Here is a 21651-nt window from a genome sequence, read left to right as displayed (position 1 = left end):
TTTTAGGGACTAACACTATCAAAAAAACCTCCCACCAATGGAGCTCATCAACCTATTGCTCAACGTGAATCAAATAAATGATGAACTATTAATGCATCATTGGGAAGAAAAAGCCAAACTGAACGATAGCAACCACAACACAACCTCCAAAACAAACCAAAGAAAAACCAGAAAGAACTGGTACCACTACTGAGGAAATCTCATGCAAAATTCTGGTCACCAACACTCAAGAGAAATGAAAGTAGAGCAGATGCAGAGAAGGGTTACTAGGACAAAGGGAATGCAGAGTTAATCCTCTTAGCCTAGCAGGATCTGAGCTGAGCCTATTTATAGACAGCTTTCTGTAAACACACAGGGAGGTAAACACCAAGGCAATGACAGCTATTTCATATAACATTTTAAGCCCATGTCAGAAGAAAGGCATTAAAAAACTGGCTTCTGCAGTAAATGGAAGTTGGAAATTACAAGTTTTCCACCTCCTTGTGATTGTTTTCCAGCTTCTCCATTGTCCATGTAGGGAACAAGTTGATGGAGAGAGGATGGAACAACAAACCTAAATGCTTCCTGATGACCCTTGATTAATTTTGAAAGGATAGATGCCTCAAAAGCAGAAAATTGGACTTGATGATCCTCTACATCCTTTCTATTCCTAAATTCTTTGAAAAACAACAAATATAAAAACAAGGTGCTATGCCAGAGATCTCTTTTATAATAGAACACTCTACTTCTATAGTACACCTTCACCTTTCTCCATATACACATCTCTTGCAAAAACAGGGAAATAAAACCTGAGTTCTGGAAGTGGAGAAGTGCAAGCAGGTGGTAAGAAGAAACAGTACCAAGTGATAGATGATTCCAGCCAGTGCCACACATTCTCCTCCAGTGGAGGCTCATTTAGACTACACCAACTATTTTTGATTTTGTAACCACACAGTATCCATCTAGTGTTTGAACATGCAGTGTTTTCTTATTTATTGACACTATGCTGCCCATATAGCCACTGATACATGCATTACATTAATAACTATTGAACACAGTTCCATGCAAAACCAAAAAAACAGTTTGCTTTTTTACCACAACAGATAAGGCACTGTCATGTTGACTCAATCTTGGTAGAAAAGCCAGTCCTGAACGAACTTGGTAATCTCTGAATCCTCCCGCCACAGAAAGGGTAGTTAAATTTCTTAAATCTTGGGCCTTTAGAATCCAATGATTGTTTACAGCTGTATAAAAATCTATAAAATATATTAAAATCAATAAACATTTTCCCATCAGCCTATTTGATATTAAAATAATAAAAAAAAGCTATATAAATATTAACTAAAAGTTTCTATAAGCCCCCTGGGAGACATTTGAGCTCTGGTTATCACTTTTGATTCATGTAAGAGAGGAAAATTATTGTTTTAACCCAAAGAGGTAGCAGTTAGAAAAGACAGATACATTTTCTTTTTCAGCTGAGCACAGATATTGTTAGAGTAGCAATCCAAAAGTTTATGTGAAGGACAGACACAGATTTAGCTGAAGTCCAGAAACAGTCAGTAAGGAACAAACATTGCACTGAAATCAATTGTAGGATGGAGAATTAATTCAAGCACAATAAATCAAATCCAGCAGCTAAAGATAATTCATTCCTCTTGGGTGTCATAGAGAACAATGAAAATTAATGTCTGCTCCCTTTCCTTCACCAATTCCCTCAGTATCTTCATGTAGCAGCACAAATACCACAAAACACATATTTAATCAGTATAGCTCAATCAAATCTAGCTTTTCAGGAAGTGTATAGTACATGTGTAATGATTATACTTCATTTTTATGCCACACTTATTTAGGTGAGGGAAAATATGATCTATTTTGTAAATATTTAAAATACTTAATTACATCTGTATTCTCACTTGTACAATCTTTGGGTATGAAAAACATTAAATTTATCACCTTTTACAGAACTGACACTATCTCATTCAATAAAGATAAAAGTCATTACAGAGGTCAAGTTTCAACAGAGGAGGAAAAAAAGAAAGAAAATACGTCATTCACTGGAAGGCTTACAAATTTAGCAACTTATTAAAATACAAATTATTGAGAGCTCCAGGCCTCACACAGAAACTCAAGTCCACATAATCCATTCTATATGACACTTGACTTTCTCTGAGAATCCTGGCACCCCCAACTACCTGAGGAACAGATTCATTACAGTAAATAAAGCAGCACATTCTGCTGTTGATTTGCAAGAATCTCCCCACCAAAGCTTGAGAGGATCAATAAATAAATACCATGTGATTAGAGAAATGCAATACTCACCAGTAAGATACTTGTCTAAAGGCATCACAGGTGCAACATGAGGTGTGGCTTGTGTGATGAGCAGGTTTATAAGTTCAGGCTTAAAATTCTTCAGAGTGAGCAATGCTCTTGCAACAAGACCACCCATGGAATGCCCAACTATTGCTACACTGCTTGGTGCAAAATCCCCATCCTTCAGTAAAGAGCAATCAGACACAGCAGAAACAGATTTGACATTGAACTGTTCTTAGCAGCTGTAGATTTCCCCCCTCCCCCCAATTAACTTCTTGTCTTCTTCCAAGGACCACATGAATTAGCATCAACTTAACAAGCTTACAAATTCAATAAAAATGTACTTGCTGTCTCCTGAAAATGTGCTTAATATGAATTATCCAGCTCAAAAGGAAATACCATGTAGCCTGTGTAAGCTTAGTAAACTTGAGCTGATTTTAATAGCTGAAACTTTTAGGAACAAAGGACATCAAAGAACTTTCCCAGAGAAAACCTGATGTAAGGCAATGCTGTATGAATATTTTAGCAAGCTACAGATGTTCACATCTCTACTAGAAAAAGCCATCCATTGTGCATAGAAGTATTTCTTTAGAAACACAACACAGAACCTCCTTAAAGCTCTGGGACTCTCAGAAGTACTGAAAGAGAAGTGAAAGAGAAGTGAAAGAGAAGTACTTCTCTACTGCATTATTATCACCTTCTAATATCCAGGACACATTAGAAAGTCTCCCTCCCCTGCTCCTCACCCTTCAGTTTTGCAGCAGGAAAGGCAGCCCAGAATCCCATTCCCAAAGGGAAGTGCACTGCCCAGCACGTGTCACTGCTCACCTTGTACAACTTCAGAATTACTTTGATGCACTCATGCACAAACTTGGTCTGTCGTTGCAGGCTACCACCATACAATGCAACCAACTCCTCGTTAAAGTTGACACTGAAGAAATTAAAATGATACTTGAAGTCAACATCTTCTGCTTTTCTAAGTGCAATGGAGCCAAGAGAACGTACTAGAAAAAGAAACCACAGCAATTAGAACAGTCCAACAGCCACTGCTTAGCATCACTTTAATAGAAAAACACACACATAATCAATTAAGAAACAAATACATTAAACACATTGTTCATCTCAAGTGATTTATAAAAGATATTCTAAACCAAACCTTCTCTTTTCAGCTTACTGCTGACAGCAGAGGTATTTTATGTCAGGAATACATTTATACAAGCATCATGTTCCTCCACCTTAGGGCTGCTTTTCTCATCTCATTTGCACCTTCTTAGTGTCACCAGGAGAAGGCATTCTTGAGGCAATCCTACTGCTAGGCTTTTCTAAAGCTCCTTTGAAGGCCATCAACTCCAAGAAAACATTCCCAAATACCATTAAGATAAGTAGGGGGGATTGCAAAACTAAATCCTAAAGGACACTTGTCCACCTAAAACCTCAAGTGAGAAAATGTTCACGTTACAAGGTCTTGCTTCTGACCTGTCTTCCCTGTCTAACCCTGGCTGCTGTTCAGTTCAGCCTTTTGTGGGCAGAATTGTCCCCACGTTTCCATGGAGACAATGCAGGATGGGAACAGTAACAGCTGCAAATAAGAAGGCATGGTAGCAGAAGCAGAAAATAAAAGAGAAAGTCCCAAAAGTGCCCATATAAAATAACAAATGATGGTCCTAAAGGTCTGCCCAAATCCAGCACACAGGAGCAGGATTCTCCTGGGGTACAGGTTGAGAGAACAGCAGAACCCTCCTTCTCAGATTGTCTTTTACTCAAAGTCTGAATTTTGTACCTTTTACAAATTTCATTTTAGTGCCCATGAAAGATGATGAATTAATATTTCAAAAATGCCTGTAACCACATAAAAAACTCCTGAAGGTGGGTTTTGAGTGAGTCTCTTCTTTCAAGTGAAAGGACAAGAGGAAATGGCCTCAAGTTGCACCAGGGGACGTTTACACTGGATCTTAGGAAATGTTTCTTCCCCAAAAGGGTGGTCAGACATTGCTGCCCAAGGTAGTGGTGGAGTTGCCATCCCTGGAGCCATTTAAAACCTGTGTGGATGTGGCACTCAGGGACACAGCTTAGTGGTGGGTTTGGCTGGATTAATGCTTGCATTCCATGATGTTAAAGGTCCTTTCCAACCTAACTGGTTCTATGAAGATAACAAGGCCAGCAAAGGCAGCAGCAGCCCCTGTCTTCATTGTTCAGCAAATAGGAATATATTTTAAACTAAGAAAATTACAATAGCAACACCTTCTCTGCTCATCTAGGCATCAGAATAAAACTGTGGTATCTCACAATAAATTCTGAACAAAGTAAGAATTAATATCAATTAACTTCAACAAAAGTTTTGCAAAATGAACAGATGATGTATTGCCAGTCTCCCTAAATCCATTCCAAAAAGAACATTACTAAAACACTTATTGTTCCCATGGAGTACTTCTACTCACCTAGTTTGTTTTTCAGATACTCCTTTTGATTCCTAAAATGCCCTGAGAGAACCCTTCTATTTCCTGCATAGTGATGTACTGCCATGTGTTTAGAGACAGCATTAATTCACAGATTTGCAATATTTGAGGCACAACCACCAAAGTCCATATGGCACCTCTCATAATCGTTATGTTTGTAATCTTCTCTGGATGCTATTGTGCCTGGAAGTCTCTATGGGTTTTCTGAAAGCACTAATTGGTAAAATATTTTACATTGTTATAAGCTAAGCAAGTACATTCTCAAAAAACCCCAGCTCTCTAAAGGTTCTCTGAAATCAGGTAATTTAATCATCAAGTTTAGTGCTAATAGAAGGAAAAATTATCACAGTAAGAAATCAGGGCTCAGACTGTGCTGGTTTCCCCCTCCCCACACACACATCCATTTTATAACATCATGAGAGTGTTATTTACTGTTTCAAAGCACATTTTAGGGAACAAAAAGAACAGTCTGACAAACCCAGACTGGAAGGAATAGCAGGTACCAAAGTAAACACTGAAACACAAAACTTCATGTACCATTAGCTTTGGTATTCAGAAAATGAAAAATGCTTTAAAACCATTACTGCTTTTCATTTGGAGCCTAGAAATGCAAGAGGGTAAATAAAAGAGGCTATATGTAAAGTGGGAAGACAGTGTTAAGGAAAAACCACCACTATAAAAAGATGTAGGGAATAATGAAACCAGAGGGCAAGCTCAGATGATGCTGATTTCTGCAGCATGTAATTCCTTTACATCACAGACAACAGATGGTGCAGTTTCTCCCAATCAAACTCAGGTCGTGTTTTATTTGGCACTAACTGCACTATACATTGTTCCAATCAAAACCAACTAGATGTTTGCTGTCAAAAGTACAGCAAGGGTGCAGTGCTGCCAGAGCATGAACTGCATAAACTGTACTGCTTCTGGCTTTCAAAAGCCAGAGAAATGTTATAGCTTAACCATTCCACTGATTTCAAACAAAAATCATGGATCTAGACTGTCTGGGATGAAACAGACTAATATGATCAACCATTATGACTCTGTCTGGTATTATTTCAAATAGAAAACTACCAAATGCACAAATCTGAGAGCTTTTTTGTAACAAAGCTATAACTCAGCTAAACACTTACCTTGTTTGTAACTGCCAGCATTCCCAGGCAGAAAGAGAACTGGAATTCCTGTCAAGAGGAGATTTTTGTTTTCTTCAGCATAGTTCCCTTCCCCATAGAGATACAGCTCATATGCTGGGTATCGTCTGGCTGTTTTCTTGGGTAACTTTATTTTCTATTGCAGAAGTTAAAAAGAAAACAAAGACCTTGCTTATAGAGTTACAAACAGGGAAACACAGTGGCTATGCAGCCATTTAAAAGATCTGGCATATGTGGTTTTATTTTTACGGCTGTAAATTACAGTCTAAAGAATACAGAATGAAAAACTGGGTTTGGCTTTAAAAAAAAAACTAATTAAAAATGGAATATCAAACAAACTGTTTAAGTATTACTGGGCATAATGAATGGGCAGTTAGTTACTCTAAGCAGTGATTACCTTCAACTAGCTTTGAAACAAACTGCAAATGAATGCAATTATGTATCTATCAAAGCTGCACATTCATAGAGTAAATCCAGCCTTATAATACAGGTGGGGGAAAGGAAAAAAAAAAAAGGCATGTCAAAATCCCCCCAGTTCTCCCAGGAGAGGAGAAGCTGAGAGCAGAAGAGTGATGCTAACTATCCCTGCTGCACTGGAATGGCTCTGGAACCCTTCCCAAGGCCGTGGATCCAACAGCAGCCCTGGAGAGCAGCGGGATGTGGGTGACTGTCAGGTACCCCCTGCTGCCTCGGGGTGAACTAGAGACCTCGGGGGAATTCTCCTAGCTGGTTTAACAGAGATGTCACCTGCAGGGGAGCTGAAACGACAGCAGTTACCACCTCAAACAGCTCAGCAGGAAAACCAAACCCGTGGTCCTCGGGCTTTTTGTGTTTCCTTTCCAGAGCTGGGTTTGTGGTCGGACAAAGTGCCTGGCTCTGGAACAGCTCAAGGTCTAAGGTACATGTCAGCTGCCACTCAAGAAAAACAAGTAACCCCCTAACCTAGCACACATCTGATTCATAGGATTGGATCCCCAAAGAGAAAAGAACAAAATCCCTTTGATCCCAAGGGCTAGGTGAGGATTAATCTCACACCAGTAAGTCAATCTCTTAAGAGTCATATGGCACTGTCTTAATTAAATGTGTTCTTGTTTACTACTACCTTAGTTTAACACCTGCATAGAGGCTGGTTGGCTTATAATTCTGAGTTTCTAAGATACAGATTTTAAAAATTTTTAAGAGAATACACTCATTCCAATATTTGATTATGTTACAATTATGTAACAATTGAGAGAAAAATAAGATAATACAAAGATACAGGTATTAAGGTGTAATTTCTATTTTAAGGAAACACTTTTACAGAACCAGGTCAAGACTAAACTCAGTTTTGTATCAGAAGTCTCCTGTAAAGTCTCTCTTAATTGCTTCCCTGAAATAGAAGCATCTTTAATTCAAATCATTTATTGTTTTCTCTCAGCTGCATCTACCATAAAGGTATTTAGCTTTAATTCTGTGCCCTCACACTCCTTTCCTTCCCCTGTTCTTCCCTGTCTCTCCTCAGCTAATGACTATTTTCTTCCCCCCTTGGCCTTCAAATTTTTGGCATATTGGTTATTTGCAAACTATTTTAATTATGTTTCTTTATTAATACACAGATATAAAATCTCTATTCTATGAGATGTATCTATGTGTGTGTATTATTTACAGTTTTTTAAATTATCTTTTTTCATTAACACAGTGTGAGACTGTGAGTTAAATTTTTTCACTGAGAAGAAGAAAATTTAAGCTTCATTCAGGGATTATGTCTTCAGATCATCCTTTGGTCTTTTCCCTTTCTTCATCATCCTGCCTTTCCAGCTTCACTCACCTCACTGTCCCATTCTTGCTCCTTTTCTGCTGCTCCTACTGCAAAGGCTTTCAAAATTATGTGAAAAAAGCCTTCAGCAGTTCCCATGACCAAACTAAGAGTGTCACCAAGATGTGCTTATATGACTTCCTGACAGATCAAACCAACTGTTCATCCATAGAAACTTCCTGGTTCATTGTCTTTTCAAAAACTTTTATGGAACATGAAATTAACACGCTGTTCTTCCTCGGGGCATTGTCAAACACAAAAACCCACACAACCTGAGAGAATTGTACTGTCAAAATACTGGGGGGCTGGGGGATTTTTTGGTAAATCACAATATTTAAATATTGTAACAAAATGGCAATGTATAACTCCAAAGGAAAAGAGGCATTCATGTTCCATGACAGTGGGTTTAAACCGGGAATTCCCAAAACACTGCTTATGCAATCATTTGTAGCAAGCCACGGGAGCTTTTTACAATGTCAGTGCAGCCTTGGTTTTTCACTCTGGCTCTGTAAGAAATTAGGTTTGTGTGAACGAGTCCTCATTACTAACTCAAAAATCTCCTGCCAAGTACAGCCAAACAGGTTAAATTCAAACACTGCAACTCTAAAACTCACGCCAAAAAAAGACCATCAATTACTGGGCTGACTGTGAGCTAACCCACACAGATGGGCACAAAAGAAATTAAACTTCTTGTTTAACTGCTGAAGCATTTATCTGTTTTGTAAGGTGACACCAATCCGGAACAAGGACAGGTACCTCCCACCCTGGCGCTTCCTAGAGAAGGCAGCAGACACCTCCAACAATAAAAAGCTACGTGTAAAGTACAATACCTTAGCCAACCCAAACGAATTCACAATTTGCCCCCCCAGCCCAAAGTACTGCTTTCTGCACGGTGAAAGTGATTGCACAGGAAACAGAAACTCCAGAGGGCTCCTGCACAGAACTACTGCTCACCTTTAAGCCTTGCATCCCGCCTAAAGAAGCCTGAGTTTAAGCCCTTACTTGATGAGTAAATACAAAAGATGTGGTGGCAGACAAGAGTTTCGGGCAGCCGCCAATACCATCACACGGATTTTGCCAGTAACTTTCTGTTGGTTGGCTTCAGATCGAAGCTGAAGTAGGTTCTGGCTGCCAGGAGATCTCAAAACTTGCTGTGCAGTATTTAAGTACTCATAACTGCTTAAACGAATTTGTTCTACGGCACTGACCAAACAATCCCTGTAGCCATACCAAGTTCCTCTTTTGTAGGCTAAGATGGCTATATCAAGGTTAGGAAATGAAGGTAAACAGATGCAAAAATTAACTTTCTGCTTCATTACGAATTTAGACACGGAAATTTTGGTTTTCATCTTTACTGTGCAAGCCAGCTTGCAACCTACTTCTGAACTGTGTTATTTACAATAATTACTATTTTTTCTAAATTAGATCTCAGATAATGAAAAATGAATGTTCAGAAGTCAACCAATTATGCTTTTAAGAAGAGAAAAAATGCTGCAGTATTTACTACTATCAAAAAGAGAAATAGTTTTCTAACAACTGTGTGCTGCAGCATTAGCAGCCAACTTACAAATACGCATTTACATCCTTCCACTACTAAGCCAGAACAGAGCAGGGAAAACATCAGTTCCAGGAGCATTCCCCTCTCTGAAACTGATCCCAGGTTTTCAAAGGGACTTCTACAAGGCTCTCAGCAAAACCAGAGGGACCTCAGAGGGATTTACAAGCCCTCCCAGGCACATTGTGGGACATGCCACCTCCAAGGTGCTCTCCGAGAAGACTTTGCACCACTGTTCACCACCTTGAGAGATGCACTAATAGTCAAAGCTCAGATCTGAGCTTTTTTGACACGCTGGCTACTTCTCACTAGGAAGTCACGGGAAGGGCCATGAAGTGCAAGGCTCGGCCTCCTGGGCGCTGCCAGAGCCGGCAGAGGAGCTGGCCCAGCCCTTTCCTCGGCCAACACCCGTGCGAGCTCCTGCCTTTCACAGAGCCGCCCGGAACTCCAGGCACTGGCAGCGGGCAGGTTCTGCACGGCGGCGGCACGAACGCCCCGCAGGGTTACAGGTGGGCAGCTCAGCCACCGCCCCGACCCCCCGAGGGGCACCGCCACACGAGGTGCCCGTGCCCCATTTACCGCTCTCCGCTCCAGCACGGCGGCGAGCCCCGGGTGCGGGGCTGTTCTCCCTCCCCGGGGGAGCTGCGCCTCAGGCTCCCGGCTCCGGGCTCCGGCCGCGGCGGGACGGGCGGCACCGCCCCGGGAGCGGCAGGTCCCACCTGTTACACCCCGCCGCACTCACCAGGTACTCGGGGTACTCGTACATGTAGGTCATGCTGCACCGGTTCTCCTCGTAGAGGAACATCACGTCCCGCACGCCCAGCAGCACCAGGGCCGCCAGCGCCCCGTAGAAGAGCGCTGCCAGCGCGGGCAGCCGGCGGCCCGCCCGCCCCATGGCGCCCCGCGGAGCGGAGCGCTGCTCCCCGCGCACACGGGCACGGCGGGGCGGGGCGGCAGCGCCGCCGCCCGGGAGGCGGAGCGGGAGGGCGGCCGGGCCGGCGCCTCAACCTGGCCGCCGCCGGCGCCAGGGGGCGGCCGCCATGTTGGGGAGGTCGGGCGGCCGCCGGGCCGAGGGGCCCGCCCGCCATGTCGCGGCTCGCGGGGGAGGCGTGTCCGCCATGATGGGGAGGGCGCCGCGCCGGGGCCGTGAGGGGGCGCGGCCGCTCGGCCCCGCAGCGCTCGGGCGGGCCCCGGGGCACATCCAGCCCCGCCGGAGCCCGCTGGGCGCTCCGTGTCGAAAATAAACCCGCACAGCCCGCGGGGCACGGACCCTGCCCCGGGGGGAGCGGTTCAGTGATAAACGTCCATAAAGCTGCAGGCACTCACCACCTAAAATGGGGATTTGTTGCCTTTTTTTTTTCTTTTCCTATTTGTGGCTGTGTTGTTCGCTTTAATTCGGGTACTTTTAACGCCTTACTGTCGCTGTCTTTAAGCTCTCTGCTGCATTTTAGTGCCTGTGGGGCCGCTGCCCCAGCCGGCTGCGGGGCACACCCAGCAGTGCCCGTGGGGCTCACCGGGGAAAACAGCAAAATATTTAATGACTGAGAAAATAAAAAAAATTACTGTGGCGGTTTATTTTGCTGCCCCACCTTCCCCGAATCTACAGAGAAAGCAAAATCAGCTTTCTAGGGCAAGGGGTATTTACACGTGAGGGAAGTACAAAATAGTTGCATTTTCATCTTCACCGCGAAATACTTAAGCCTCCCCGGCTTCCCCAAAAGAAACAAAATTTACTCAGTTTTCTACTGTATTTGTACCATTTTTATTTGTAAAAATAACCATCTGAATGCATTGCAATAGTAGTTTACAGTTAGGGTCCTTTATTACATTAATACAGCATTCAGTAGTTTAAAAAGTTACTAAACTGTGCTTGAGAAGATTCGGGTTGAATTCCAAGTCATTCAATGAATTAAGCTTTTTTTCCTCATTTCATATGTGACATTTACCCAAGTCCTTAAACTTCAATTTACAAAAGCAAACAATACCGACAAAAACCCCACCGAAACCATCAAACAATGTTTTATATAGTTTATTACAAATGTTCTGCAAAATATAACACTGGCACCAGATGCGTATCACCATGGTTTGTAAAGATATATTGCACATGCTAAAGCATAAAGTATAAGACAAAACCTACAAAACATAAGATATTGGCTTTAATATGTAGATCACTGCATAAGAAATGCATAAAATTACATTTTATACACACACTCAAGATTGTCACTAGTTTAAAACGCCCTTTCCTATAACACTGACCTAAGTTTACTTTTTGTGTAATAAGAAAGCATTTTCAGCACTGCGAAAATTATACATTATTCCTATAGAAATTTAGCATATTAATTTTCATTTCAATGCAGGTAGAACATATGAAAAGAAGAAACACTTTGTACATTCAAAGAAGGTCTGAAATGAAAATTTACTGGTAATATATTGCTTTTATAACACTCAAATGAAAAAAAAAAAAAGACAAGTTTCACAAAACATTTCCATTATACACAAATATAAAAAGGCACTCTAATATTTCTTACATGACTAAGAATAAAAATCACAATTTTTTTTTAAATCATCCTCAAATACATAACCAAGTTTCTCAACAGTACAATGGATAAACAATTCATTTCATGTGTTTGTTCTAATTCAATAACCTGGCAGTTGGTGACTGCATAAAAGTACCAAACACATTATGGTGCCCTTTTAGTAGCGATGAACAGAAATCCCCTGAGCTATTTCACAGCTATTTCAGGCAGTCCGGAGGTTGTAACTCACTATTGGTGAGAGACACTTGGCAGCCCGTCCTGCTCTGGATTCCACCTGCAGCTGTGCTTAAAATACAGGATGAAACGATCCTGCCACCACGCCTGGGCGGGGAGCTGCCCCTCGCCAGGTGCCCTCTGCTGGGGGCAGACACAGAAGCTGCCCACGGGTGTGAAGTTGCAGGATCCAGGGTTAAGTGCAACGATTCTGTATGATTACTCTTGTAAGGAGTCCACAGAAAGGCAAGGAGATTATTTACAAGAGTAACATTACTCGCATGCTTACATACCTGCCCTAAACTACACATTGATTTCTACATGGGATAAATTACAGGTTAATATGCTAGCATACAAAAAAAAAGGGATTCTGGTAACTCACATGAGGTGTGGGAGAGGCCAACACTGAGCACTTCCGAGTGTCTCGCTCCTGGCAGTTTTCCTCCTAAATCCAGCGCCCTCAAAACACGGCCTGTGCAGTGCCCTGGAGGTGAGCACAGCCCGTGTTGCTGTGCTTTTTGGAGTGCTGCATCCTGGCAGCATCCTGGGGTTTCATGGTTAAAGGTTGGAATGGCTCCTGGAAGGAGCAGCGTGACTCAGAAATAAATCACCTCTGCTTCTGGGATGCACTGAGAGGCAGCAGCTGTTGCACTCCACAATTACCAGCGTTACGAGGTATCGCAATTAGAAAAAGTTTTGGTAACTGTATGGGCAGCAGGTAAAAATACTGAGACTTTTTAAATGGCTGCTTAAAATACTATAACAACTTTTTATAAAGAGGGCTGGTTTTCTCTTAATGAAGCACTGTCATGTAGGGTAACGTAATTTTCTGTATTTCAGGGTGAGACTTACAACTAATCCTGCCAAGGAGCCTGCCTACATTTCTGCTTAAAATAAGATTAAAATGCTGATTCTGCTGTTAGACAGGTGGCAGCTACTTCCCATATGTTTGTTTTCAATGCCATCCTTCTACATAAAAACCCCCAAATTTGGGATTACTATTCATCTTGGAACAGCACCACTGAAAATTTTAACAATTGCTCTCTCCTCTTATTTTCAGTCTTTTCAGTAAGGTGGTTATTGCTATTCTGGAACTTTTAAAAGCAAAAATGCTGAGAAAAACCAATTAAAATGTTATTTGGTGCTATTTCTGAGGAGAAAACCAAGGTTGCAGGTTCTCTGTCATTCTACTGTACAAACTACAGAGTTGAGAGAAAAGGGGGTTTTTTTCTGTTATAAACTTTGGATCAAGGAAAAAATACAAAATTTTAGTAAGGCAAAATAAACTTAATATATCAAATTTTTTTTTTAGTAATAAAAGAACTGAAATCTGCCAATAGATTTTCAACAACCCAGCAGAACAGGGCTAAAAACTGCAACTAAAATTCAAATCCTTACTTTTCCTTTACTCTGCCAAAAGCGAGCACGGAGGAAGCTCATCTCATCCTCCCAGCACAGACACAGGCCTGAGAGCAGCTGAGTGTGAATGACAGGAACAGGAACACCTGACTCCTTGCTCTGCCACAGCTGTGTGGGTTTTCTCACCTGTCTGGCAAGGGGCTGGATCCTTCTTCAGCTCTTAAACAAAGGCAGGTGTTTTACTTTCTGCTTTTTCCCAGCACAGACAGTGGACCTCTGCATTCCATGCAAGATGGGCACTCCCCCAGTGTGCATCCAACCCTTCCTTTTTGCTCCTCAGGCCCTCAGTCTTGCCAGATTCACATTTCATTTCAGTATGCATGAATGCTAACTAGGAGAACAAGCCATAGTGATTTTTTTTCCTGGGCATTTGTTTCATCTCAAATAAATAGAAACACATTTACATTAAAAGTATATGAACATATTCTTAAGTCTGGGGAAAAAACCCCACCTGTGGTCAACACATCATCAGTTAAAAATGTCAACTTGAAACCTGTGTCATAAAATGTAAAATTCACCCAAGACTATTTTTACCTCAAAAGTTTATATTTTTATCATTTAGAAAAAACTACTTCATTATGTCACTCACATTTGAACAAAAAAATAAAAGTAGCAAAGTCTTCAACTGAATTACTGAAGCATTTTGGTCCTCTTGGTACGGCTGGTTAGTTCATGATAGTTTTTTGTTTGTGTTTTTTGTTTTTGTTTACAAAGTCTCATTCTTCCTTTTGTACATCTGTTGCAGAGGAGGGCCGGGGTCCATTTGACCTAGAAACTTTGGCAGAAGGAGTAAACATATTCACAAAGTTGACACTGCTTTAAAAGCTGGTGACAAAAGGCTTTTTAGCTTCTATCTCTGGTCCCCTACATGGTACACGGCTGTTTCTGGCGTTTGGTATTTCAACTTTTGGTGTTAGGCTTTCATTGCTTTACCTTTGCTCTGTTAATCCAAACACTGGCAAAAGTATTTTAAAATTCAATACTGCTTACAGGAAAAATAAATTATTTAACCACAGAAAAGGAAAAAAAGCGCCATTTAAGTTGGCAAATCATTAGAAACTTTTACATACACCTTTGTCTACACATGATTTCTCCCCTTCTCCCCTTTTTTTACTGGTACTGGATGCATGATTAATGGCTCAGGTGACAGAAACATCTAATGACCCTAATTCTGTAGTGCAAATAAACATTTGTGCTGAATTGAAAAAAAAAAATAAGGGCCAAGTGATTAGCATTTTACAGAAGTGATGTTCATGGGAAAATATGAGATGAGCAGAATTTGGCCTTTAGAGTTAACAACTACATTTCTCTAATTGTGTACTGCAACTAAGAACTGTAAAAAGTGCCTTCTGTACGTTTAAGTGCTTAATACAGGCAGAATGTAAAAGGTTTCATTTCCTGTAGAAAAGTTTTAAGATTACAACTTTACCTTTGGTTCATGTAAAAAAATTATCTAATTAACAGAGCCCCTGGAAGCAGGAAACAGACAAACATAGGAAAGGGGTGATGCTCAAATCTGTGAAGGCTGTGCTGGAAATAGGATTGTGCACTAAAGGTGCAGCTAAAACACGAAAGAACTCTTTACAAACAGTTCCCTGTTCACTTGTGCTGTCAAAAAGAAAAAAAGGCATTTTCTCTTTTTCTACTTAAAATAAGAGGTAGAGACTTTCCACAGGGGCACTTTGGGCCTAAAGAAAACATCAGGAAACTGAAAAGCTGCAGAACTCTAATAGGAATGTGTTCCAGTAAATCCCTCTAATTTTATTATTTAAAAGGCTCGATTCTCACCGGCACTACAAATCTTTCAATACCTACTTGTCAAGAATAAAAGTTAAGAATATAAGTGTGGGATTTAAGCTGTTTAAAAAGACAAAAATTAAAGCCGAAAAGAAACAATAACGAAAAAAGTTTTGGAATACCAATGAGTCAAAATGTTTCAGAATCCGAATCATTTTCATTGTACCCATCCTCTGTTCCTATGTTATTACTCAAGGGCTTATCATAAGAGTTAGTGCTGCCCATAGCGGAGCCATCGCAGAGGTGCGTCCTGCCCAAATTGTCTTTTTTAAAACAAGCGAAGTTGAAAGCCGTCACTGAACTGGAGGGAGAAAAAGGCATCATGGTAGCCAAAATGAGTGCCAGGCAGTCAGCCACGTCTTTGTTAGGAGCACAAGCCAGGGCTGGCGTATGACCTGGGCACAAACGCAGACAAGGCAATGGTTAGTACTGAGGGCACCCGGGGCACCCGGCATTCCTCAGGTACATCTCTAGGGACACCGTGGGGACATGGATGGGGTTACACATGCCAGGCGTGTTACTCACTCACACGGGACATGCTGGGAGAGGCACTGGGGGCGCTGCAGTCACCGGGACCACGACAAGCACTGCTTGTGTGAAACCAGGCAGCACACACTGCGCCGGGTCAGTCACAGCTAAACACAGTTCTACAGCACAGAGAGCACGGCCGGTACAGGACACAGGGACTACAGCAACAGGGACAGAAACTGCCATCGGTTTCTGTGCGTATGAACGAGTCTCATTCTGAGAGCAACAGCTTGCATTAGACCTGACAGATATTAGTTTAAAAAATTTTGATTGAATTAGCGAACAGTTTTAAAGACTGATCAGTTGAGTATCTCTACTCAACTTGGCAAGCAGTTTATTTAGTAATTATATTATAAAAGAATTAGACCAGTGCAGGGGTGCATGGGTAGCTGGTGTGACTGGATGTTTAGTTCCCCAACTAAACATGGATGTTTAGTTCCCCAAATGTACACTGTGTTAGAAGAATATTAGCTGTATTCAGCAAGCATGGCATATACTTCAAATACACAGCTACTAAGACACCAATGTCAGTCAAACAAAGGACTGGGGAGCTATCCGAAGCTTGTCTTCACTGCAGTTTAACTTGGGTCCTGTCCAAGCACTGCCCTGAAGCAGCTCTTCATGTACTGAGCCCTGGAAGCCAGTGTGCTCATTACACTTACTGTCTGTACACTTTACATGCTGCTGTGCAGAACTGCAGCCCTTTCCAACAAATCCTCCTTTTATGCTAAGAGCTGAAAAATTCTTTTGCAGATGGTTACATGTTCAGCACTGCAGCACTAGTAAAGCCAGGCAGTGGCCACTTTTGGTACCTACTACCTTGAGGAAGCCAAGATCTGCAGCACAAATGAACTTGGTAGGCAAAAAGTGAATACAGATTTGTTGCTGTTCCTAGAAAAACTAATGTGTATAAAATTTAAATCTAATTGTTGCTTGTTACATACAAATTAGCTGGACCTGTATGTACTATTTTAAGGATAAAATCTGTGGTTAGAAAACAGTCTGGTTCATTTTTCTGTCCCCTATCTCTAAAATGAGGTTAGGGTCAGATGACTTCTGTGGAACTCATTCATGCAAGTACAGTAAATACCACTCATTTCTTTTCATCCACAGATCTCAAATGTCTTGCAATGATGGGTGAATAGTTACTTTAATTAGGGTTACTTTACAGATATGGAAAGATGGAGGTACTCAATTGTTACATTAATGCCATGAAGTTAGTATTGTAAGAAAAACCAACTTATTTCAGGAAGATATTTTTAAAAACTCTAATTGTAGAATCACATCCCTCTCTGGTTCCTTATAGTTTTTAGGGAAGGACTTCACTGAAGTCTGAAATAAAATTATTCAATTTCGTAACCAATTATGTATTTTTATGAGACAACAGTAATTTAATTGCATCTTGGTCAGATAATTGGCAAGCACAAGGTTTGATCTCAGAATGAGCTGGGACACACTCAAACATATGTTGATGGTTTTCTTCCTACCCATTAAAACATGCGCTGATTGAATGCAAATTCCTTAATTCTTCTGCAAGGCGTCAGAATTATCCGGTGCCACTTGCATGTTTAGGAAATTCAAGTTACCACTGCACTCAGGCATTAAAAAACACTAGCTGTTGACAGTACATGCAAAATGAACAGTAAAAGGGACCACTGTGATGTTTAAAGTAGATTCTTATACTAAAGAAAGAGTATCTTTTCATTTTCTTTTTTTTTTACTAGGTACTCACACAACTCATTGTCTGTTCTTGGAAGGATAAAAGCATCAATGAAGTCTATCATCACCTTTTAAGTCTATTGCTTCAGTCTGTTGTAAAATTACCTGTTGGGTCCTACTGAAGACCGTCAAAGTGTATCATTTACTTACCATTTTCATCTACTGCCAGGACACAGGCCCCTTTGGCCAGCAACTCTTCAACCACCATCTTCAGGCCATTCCGTGCAGCAATATGAAGAGGTCTACAAAAGCACAACAACTAAATTCAACTTCAGTTTACAACAGATTTTCTAAACAAAGTTAGGCAATGCTTAAAGCATACCCAGCATCTGAAAGAGAATGGTTTCCTTCCTTGGATCATTAGAATTATATCCTAGACACTAAAATTTTATTGCAGCCTTTGAAATAGTTGTCATGTTCCACATCTATAAAACAAGAAATTTTTTTTGTGCAAGCACACAAGGATTGCTTAATACTTTCCAGCCTAAAGACTTTCTTTAAAAGGTTCTCATTTTTGCACTGTTTGCAGCACACAATTGAAAAAAAAAAAGGAAAAGGAATCCAAGACTGAAGAAATGCCTATGTTCTGTCCTTAATTCTGGCTGCTACAGGTTGTTCAATATCATTGTATTGCCTTTTTATCCTTGAATACTCAATTGCTAATCTCTGCTACTGCAGAGCAGCTGGAAATTAAAAATAGCCATTGGTTTGCTCCTTTCCTGGCCCAACACCCAATGCTCTGGTTTGGGGACAGCTAGCAGGACAGGAAAAACATTTTCATCTTGGAAGAGGGGGAAAAAAGGGCTAAGATGGAATAAATTCTTCTGCAAGCTCCAGGTGATCTGCCACCAGAACTCATGGCTGAATCTCCTGTGGTGGGATTCCCCATGCCAACAAACAGTTGCAGCTGATAACATATGCTATGGACAGAAGTTCCACATCAAATATCACCTAAAAAACCTTCAGAGAACTAAATGTACCACCTTAAGTCTAAGTAAGTCTAAATAAATTATTTAAATTTAGGATGAAGTTCACTAGAAAATGCCAGATGTATACTTCCATGTTCACGTGATTAATAGACATTTTGATATAGTCTTTAAATAAATGACCTCATATAATTTTTCCACCAGATCAAGCATAGAAATGTCACGAGCAGAATCAAAATTAAAAGTGAGAGTGCAATATAATTTGGGACTTTCTCAAGGGAAAGCATTCCAAAAAATCAGAAATTAACTTTACTGTTCTATTAAGTAATCTGAGACATGAATTTGAAGTGGTAAACTGGAATATTCTGGTAAATCAACTGAACTTGAGAGGATCAGGCTATACTTACGTCTGCAATGCATTATTTTTTGCATTAATAAGGCTCTGTTCTTGGATCTTGTCAAGTATTAACAAGGCACATTTTTCATGACCCTGTAGCCAGGGAAAAAAAAAACAAAACAAAGAGTGTTAATTTGCTGAGGAGTTTGAAATTGAGGCAAAAGAAATGTTACATAATAAAAGTGAAATTTAATAACTCAACTTGAAATACAAAAGATGCTGCTCAGTAAGCCTGTGTAGAAGGTAAACTAAGCAAGTCTTAAAATACCACTTGTGAACCACCACTGCTGGGATGTTTTAGCACATTTAGGAATGTAGACATTCACCTGTCTTTCAACCCTGCATTCATTCAATATGAATTCACTTCCTCAGCTTTCAGAGAATGCTGTTTTCTCTTGAGTGAACGTTCAGTGGATGATTTATCAGAACTACACAGTGACAGAGAATGCTTTCATCTCAGAAATGAATACCACACTTTGTGGGTCTTTAAATGCCTTTCTGTATTATTAATAAGCTGCTAGAAAACCTCTTCAGTGTCAGAGAGCTCCAACAATGGAACTTTGGGGATAATACAGATCCAGGCCTTCTTTCTGATCCTGTTTCTGCACCACAAGTTGCAGAGGCTGAGCCTACAGTCCTGGCAGGGTGACAGCTGCCTGAAGGACCTTGAGAATTCAGCAAGGCTCATGTGTCTGCAGAAACTGGAGTAATATGATCACACTGGAATCCATTCTGTGGATAGGAGCAAAAGAAAAGGCCCAGGAAAGGGAATCCTCTCTGCATTTTTTCTTGCAGAAATAGCAGTAGAAATTGGAATTAAGAGGAAGAAGGCTTAGGAAGAGACACCATCACCCATCTAATCAATACCTCTGGTTTCACTCCTGCTTTGTTAAGGGAAAATTTTGGTCTCCTTTCACAGGAATTGGAGATAAATAAAAAATAATTTTATTTTTCTTTGTTATTGAACCTGTTAAGCTGTTTTACAGTGAGATTATCTGGTAAAACCTTAAAGGGTTTCCTTTACTTCTCTTAGTGTCACTTACTAATGTTTCAGCTGTCATAAGAGCCATCCCTATTTCTCAATAGACAATGCTTTAAAACAGACAAGAGAAAAAGCTTGGAACAACTTTCCCTTCCTCACCACAACTGTGACCACCACATTTCCACTGTAGAAAAAAACTTGGGAGCATAAACACACACATACATTCACATGGACTGATGAGAATAAAAGCACAGAGAGGTCTTTGACTTACTTTACTGCTAGCCAAGTGCAAAGATGTATTCAACTCCTTGTCTTTTAATGTCAGGTCAGCCTTGGCAATGTTCACCAAAAAGTCTGAGGTATAGAGTAGAAATCAATGAACAAACCCAGTGGGCAGATGAACATGTCAAAAGAGAGGAAAAAATTACTATTTCAATATACTTGTGCATAGAGGCTAATCAGTTAAGTCTTTATATGATGTAAGCCTTATGAAATTAGTGAATGAGAACAGACTAATTTTGTGCAGTTAATCAGCAGGCAAATGCAGAGCTAACAGCTTCTTTGTGGTGCCCCAAACTGTCAAACATATATCGATCTTAATTTATTTATGAACTTCCCTATTTGCAGATCAGCAATTTTAGCCTGAATCACCTCTGCCTCAGAACGACTGTAAATCCTGCTTTGAGAGGACTAAGGGGATATAAAGAACTTGGGGTGCAGCCTGTGCTGTTGAAGCTAGAGAAAAGGGAATTTGCAAAGCCCATAAGGTCCCCCCCAGTCAGTGTGCCCGTGGCACACAGTCTAGCCTGGAAAAAGCAGCTGCTGATAGCTGCCTTTTCAAGAATGGGGCTTCCTATAAAACAGGATGGAAAAGCTTACATATTCTTTTTCACACATGCAGCTTTACTGCTTCTCAAAATCAAGGAAGTAAACAGGAAAATAGAATTACTACTGCCCTCCTGCTCTTTACAGTGTGCTCTTGGGAGGAAGAAAGACCCAAAATTGTTATTGCAAATGTTCACCAAGACTGCAGAGAAGCAGTATTTTTAAATGGATGAAAAGCTATCTTCTCACAGAAGGCTCTTATGCCCACAATCAATTTTCCTTGGTGAGTTTTGCCGGGGTTGCCCTGTGGGGCAGGAGTGCAGGAGCAGAGGCCAGGGCCAGGGCTGCACTCACCGACGGCGCCCACGTGCCCGCCGTGCGCTGCCATCATGAGCGGCGTCCTTCCCGCGCCGTCGGCCGCGTTCACCCGCGCGCTGTGGCTCAGCAGCAGCTGCAGGCACTCCACGTGGTCCGCGAAGGCTGCGGCGTGCAGGGGCGTCCTGGGGGGCAACACCCACACAGCTCGTGCTACAGACAGATATCCCAACCCCCCAAAAACCTCCCAGTGCAAGAGGTTCTAGAGCTCTTCCCTATCAAATTTCAAGTTATCGCCATGAGAAGGATGGAGTAGCAGCAGCTGAAGCAAGTTAAATATTTCCAGTCTCCAAAGGTGGATATGAGAGAATGGAGATATGACACTCTGAAGAATCTTGTATTAGCACCTCTTTATTTTGACAGAGCATACTGTGTAACATGAAAAGCAGTACAATCCCTCGTCTGTATTAATCTGATTTTACCTTTTTTTTTTTTTTTTTGCAAGCCTCAGTTGAGAAGAACTATCAGAAAAGAATAGATCCATTATTTTAAACAATTAAAATATTTGGAATTGTAGTCAAAGGTACTGCAGCAACAAGCCACAGCACTATAAAAGGCAGAAGGAATTCCATCCACTTTGAAGGTTATCAGTTTCTACAAGGCATAGACAGTGGAATTCATGCACTGTGGCTCTTTGGCATTTTGGGTCAGAAGGGTGACTACTAGAAATGAAGGATAGTTGGTACACAG

General features: G+C 41.1%; 2 protein-coding genes and 1 long non-coding RNA gene across 7 annotated transcripts in view; 1 reads left to right on the top strand and 2 right to left on the bottom strand.

Annotated features, from left to right (window-relative positions):
• Positions 1-10188, bottom strand: part of PGAP1 (post-GPI attachment to proteins inositol deacylase 1) — a 33966-nt gene extending 23778 nt beyond the window's left edge. Inside the window, exons 1-5 of the mRNA XM_059853381.1 lie at positions 9986-10188; positions 5876-6029; positions 3118-3293; positions 2299-2470; positions 1075-1235 (exon numbers count right to left, since the gene is read on the bottom strand). Coding sequence (XP_059709364.1) covers positions 1075-1235; positions 2299-2470; positions 3118-3293; positions 5876-6029; positions 9986-10138 — 816 coding nt within the window. The 5' untranslated portion in view covers positions 10139-10188. The remainder of the gene's footprint in view (positions 1-1074; positions 1236-2298; positions 2471-3117; positions 3294-5875; positions 6030-9985) is intronic.
• On the top strand, positions 9653-19733 carry LOC132330704 (uncharacterized). Its single transcript, XR_009487400.1, has 2 exons — positions 9653-9752; positions 17462-19733. It is a non-coding gene; the product is annotated as an uncharacterized LOC132330704 (long non-coding RNA).
• Positions 10982-21651, bottom strand: part of ANKRD44 (ankyrin repeat domain 44) — a 131656-nt gene continuing 120986 nt past the window's right edge. For 2 of the 5 annotated variants that reach the window (XM_059853371.1, XM_059853372.1), the window contains exons 24-28: positions 20941-21086; positions 20033-20115; positions 18790-18872; positions 17607-17698; positions 10982-15604 (exon numbers count right to left, since the gene is read on the bottom strand). In XM_059853371.1, the coding sequence (XP_059709354.1) occupies positions 15339-15604; positions 17607-17698; positions 18790-18872; positions 20033-20115; positions 20941-21086 (670 nt within the window). In that variant the 3' untranslated portion in view covers positions 10982-15338. Of the gene's footprint in view, positions 15605-15738; positions 15896-17606; positions 17699-18789; positions 18873-20032; positions 20116-20940; positions 21087-21651 lie in introns of all 5 variants that reach the window. The other 3 variants (XM_059853374.1, XM_059853375.1, XM_059853373.1) reach the window with 2 other exon arrangements.

Source organism: Haemorhous mexicanus, chromosome 8, assembly GCF_027477595.1.
Source record: "Haemorhous mexicanus isolate bHaeMex1 chromosome 8, bHaeMex1.pri, whole genome shotgun sequence".
Classification (NCBI taxonomy): domain Eukaryota; kingdom Metazoa; phylum Chordata; class Aves; order Passeriformes; family Fringillidae; genus Haemorhous; species Haemorhous mexicanus.
This window is presented reverse-complemented; position numbering and strand designations above follow the sequence as displayed.